The following is a 3,967-nucleotide window of genomic DNA, read 5'->3' on the forward strand; positions in this document are numbered from 1 at the left end:
CACAGCTGATGTCAGCCTGGTATGTGATGTCACACAGCTGCACTGTGATGTCACATCCCACTCCCTGATGTCATGGCCCACTCTGTGATGTCACTCTGCCACCCTCTATGATGTCATAGTCTCCCATGTGATGTCACAGCCTGCTCTGTAATGTCACAACTTACCCTGTGATGTCACACAGCTGTCCTGTGATGTCAAAGCCTGAGCTCTGATGTCACAGCTGGCTCTCTGATGTCATACAGTCCCCTCTATTATGTCTTAGCTGATCAATGACCTCACATAAGCCACTCTGTGATGTCATAACCCACTCTGTGATGTCACAGCCCAGTCTGTGACCTCACTCAACCTATTCTGTGCTGTCACACAGCCCCTTGCTGACATCACAGCTGCTCTGTGCCTCTCTCATCACAGCCACAGCAGTGCCTCGATGACATAGCCCCCTCTGGGACCTCACACAGCCCCTCTGGGACACCACAGCCATTTTCTGAGGTCACCCTCCCCTCTCTGGGACATTCCCCGGTGTCACCTTTGGGGCAGGGGGGACAGGTGGCCTCCAGGCGCATTTGGGCCCCTGCGCCTGCAGCCCCCAAGGCCGGAGGTGCCCAGCAGCTCCTGTAGAACCTCCGCGCCACCCCCGACAGCCGCGAGTGTCCATCCTGGTCCCGGCAGAGCTGGCACCGCTTGGAATCTCGGCCAGAGCGCGGCTGTGGAGCGACCACCGGGCTCAGCGGGGCGGGGACCCCTGGGAGCCCCCAGACCCGCCTGCCCCGCGGGTGCCCGCGGCAGCGCCAGGGCTGTGCCCGTGCCCGTGTCACCGTCCCCGCGGGTGCCGGGGCTGTGCTTCCCTCCCGGGGACGGGACCCTGCCCGGTCCCGGCCCCCCAAACCCTCGGGGGTGCCGTGGGGGTCTCACCTGGATGTAGACGCTCAGCAGGGACGCCCTTTGCTCACCCCTGTACCCACCCCTCACCACGGTGTCCCCAAGCCCCGCAGGTCCCGCGGTGCCCAAGGGGCTGGATTGGACCCGCCCCTCCCGGGGGATTCTGTCCCCTCCTTCTCCTGTCACCTCCGGCTCGGGGCTGCTCAGGGGGTCCCGGCTCTGGTTTGCCACGGCCTTGGGAGCCGGGCAGGGCCACCTCCCTGCAGAAGGAGCGCTGAGCATCCGCCCTCAGCCGGGGCTGGCCATGGAGGAGAGCCGCGGAGGAACGAGCCTCGCGCAGCCTGGGAACTCCCCCTCCTGCGCTGGGCCGGGGGCCAACCCCACGTCCCCCGAGCCCCCGGGGCTCCCCAAACCCCCCAGCTCCCCAGCACCCGGCTGTCCGCCCTGGGGAGGGTGACGGGCCGGTTGTCCACGGGGCTGCCCTCCCGGCTCATCGCCCGCTCAGTGCTGATGTCCAACCTGGCCTCGAACACAGACAGGGATGGGGCAGTCATAGCCCCAGGGCAGTGCCTCACCGCCCTCCCAGGGAAGAATTTCTGTCAAATCTCATCTGGGATTCAGTGTCCCATCTAGGTTTTGACATTGTTGAAGAAAGCATTGGCACTGCTCTTGTCTCCAGCACAGATTTATTGGCACAGATCAATCACAGTATCTGGTGCTTGAGCTGGTGCTTCATAAGATGGACCTGAACAAAAGAATTCCCATGTGATCTAAAGACCCCACCCCTCACAGGACAGCCCAGTCCAACAGAAATACCAGTGAATGAGTGTCTCCATCTCCTTGGCTTCACTGTTTTGTCACAGGGTCATTGCTCCCTCCTTTGAGGTCACTTTTGGTGGAGTTTTTGTGGATCTGCAATGTGATTGTTCCAATTCACAGACCACAATGTCCAGGCTGGCCACTCTGGATATTTATTTTTAAGTAACATTTAAGCTGCAGTTTTGCCCATTCCAACCATTATTCATATTCAGATTGTCAGCTCCAGGAGTCCCATTAATCCACATCTGACTTAGATAATAAAGCCATAAAATTCTGAAAACCTTAACTAGTCAGCCTAACAATTCCAGCCATTCCTGTCTATTTTTAAATAATACAAAATTGTCAACTCACCTTGTGGTCACAGGAGAGTCACAGAGCAGGACAGCACCTGAGCACCCAAGCACTAAGGACTCACAGAGGGCACAGAAGGACAGTGTGGAAGTGCAAAGAGAACAGCTCTGAAAACACCAAGTGCTCTCTGGCATTGCTGCTGCAATGTCACTCTATGGCATTGCTGCTGTGCATTTCACTCACCCTTTGCACACAGAGACTGCCCTGTCAGATTCAGATGAGTTTTTAGAGGAAGGATTTTTGACATACAAGTCACTGCATGATCATTCAGTTTACTAAAGGGCACAGAGAAGTTGATTATACATTTACACAGGGTGTGGGAAATTTAAGGTGTAAGCAAAAACTTATAAATAGAATGAATGATCCCAGTAATGGGATGATAATGGGATAAATAAAATTTCCTCCTGCACAACATAATTACAAAATAGAAAAGGAAAGCCTGTACACACATAAACACTATGAAATATTTTAGAAGAGAGGTGGGGTGGTAATGTGTTACACAAGGAGCCTGTGAGAGAACAAGACAGGCACTTTATTAGTTATGAAAAAATCCAGTCATCAGTTTCCTCAGGGCATCCTTAAGCTCCTGGTTCCTCAGGCTGTAGATGAGGGGATTCAGGGCTGGAGGCACCAGCGAGTACAGAACTGACACTGCCGGATCCAGGGATGGGGAGGAGATGGAGGGGGGCTTCAGGTAGGCAAAAGTGCCAGTGCTGAGGAACAGTGAGACCACGGCCAGGTGAGGGAGGCAGGTGGAAAAGGCTTTGTGCCGTCCCTGCTCAGAGGGGATCCTCAGCACAGCCCTGAAGATCTGCACATAGGAGAAAACAATGAACACAAAACAACCAAATGCTAAACAGACACCAAACAATGAAATCCAAAGTTTTCTGAAGGTAGAGTATGCGCAGGAGAGCTTAAGAATCTGGGGCTCCTCACTGAAGAACTGGCCCAGGGCATTGCCTTTGCACAGGGGCAGGGAAAATGTATTGGCTGTGTGCAGCAGAGCATTGAGAAAGGCACTGGCCCAGGCAGCTGCTGCCATGTGGGCACAAGCTCTGCTGCCCAGGAGGGTCCCGTAGTGCAGGGGTTTGCAGATGGACACGTAGCGGTCGTAGCACATGATGGTCAGGAGGGAAAACTCTGCTTCAGTGAAGAAGACAAGCAGAAACACCTGAGCAGCACATGCTGAGTAGGAGATGGTGCTGGTGTCCCAGAGGGAATTGTGCATGGCTTTGGGGACAGTGGTGCAGATGGAGCCCAGGTCGCTGAGGGCCAGGTTGAGCAGGAAGAAGAACATGGGCGTGTGCAGGTGGTGGCCGCAGGCTACGGCGCTGATGATGAGGCCGTTGCCCAGGAGGGCAGCCAGGGAGATGCCCAGCAAGAGGCAGAAGTGCAGGAGCTGCAGCTGCCGTGTGTCTGCCAATGCCAGCAGGAGGAAGTGCCTGATGGAGCTGCTGTTGGACATTTGCTGTGTCTGGGCATTTCAACCTCAAGAAGGAGGAAAGACAGGGCAATGGAGGGGAGATTTCTCACAGAATTATCAAAGCCCTTTCTCATAGGCCCTTTCCTGACAATAAACACCTCCCCATGTCTATGTCTCAGAGATCTTCCTTCACCTTTGCTGCTGCAGCCCGGATTGCTGCTGGCCAATGTTGTGTCAGGAGCTGGACCTTCAGCTGCAGGACACCTGGGAGTCAGCCCTGACCCCCAATCAGTGCAGGGGAACAGTGAGGGCAGGGGCCAGTCCTGGTATTGGGACTTGAATAAAATATGTTCTCCTGAAGCAGAGGAGCTGCCTGGGTGAAGGGATGGGGATTGCAAGAGGCAAAACGAGAGATTCTGCTGCACCTGGGGAGAACAGATTGTCCAGAGAGTCAGGAGGATTCTCTGAGGCTTAGTGCAGACTGAGGGGAGCTGC

The 3,967-nt window shown here is 55.3% G+C and overlaps 1 protein-coding gene across 1 annotated transcript; it reads right to left on the reverse strand.

Moving 5' to 3' along the window:
- Window positions 1-2,584: 2,584 nt before the first annotated feature.
- Window positions 2,585-3,514, reverse strand: LOC143696321 (olfactory receptor 14J1-like). Its single transcript, XM_077192445.1, has one exon. It carries the CDS (start codon window positions 3,512-3,514, stop codon window positions 2,585-2,587), a length of 930 nt encoding a protein of 309 aa, XP_077048560.1.
- Window positions 3,515-3,967: the final 453 nt, after the last annotated feature.

Source organism: Agelaius phoeniceus, chromosome 33 (genome assembly GCF_051311805.1).
Source record: "Agelaius phoeniceus isolate bAgePho1 chromosome 33, bAgePho1.hap1, whole genome shotgun sequence".
In the NCBI taxonomy this organism is placed as follows: Eukaryota; Metazoa; Chordata; class Aves; order Passeriformes; family Icteridae; genus Agelaius; species Agelaius phoeniceus.

Excerpts from the sequence above, each read along its gene's own strand:
- LOC143696321 (XM_077192445.1), bottom strand. The coding sequence starts at position 3,514 with ATGTCCAACAGCAGCTCCATCAGGCACTTCCTCCTGCTGGCATTGGCA.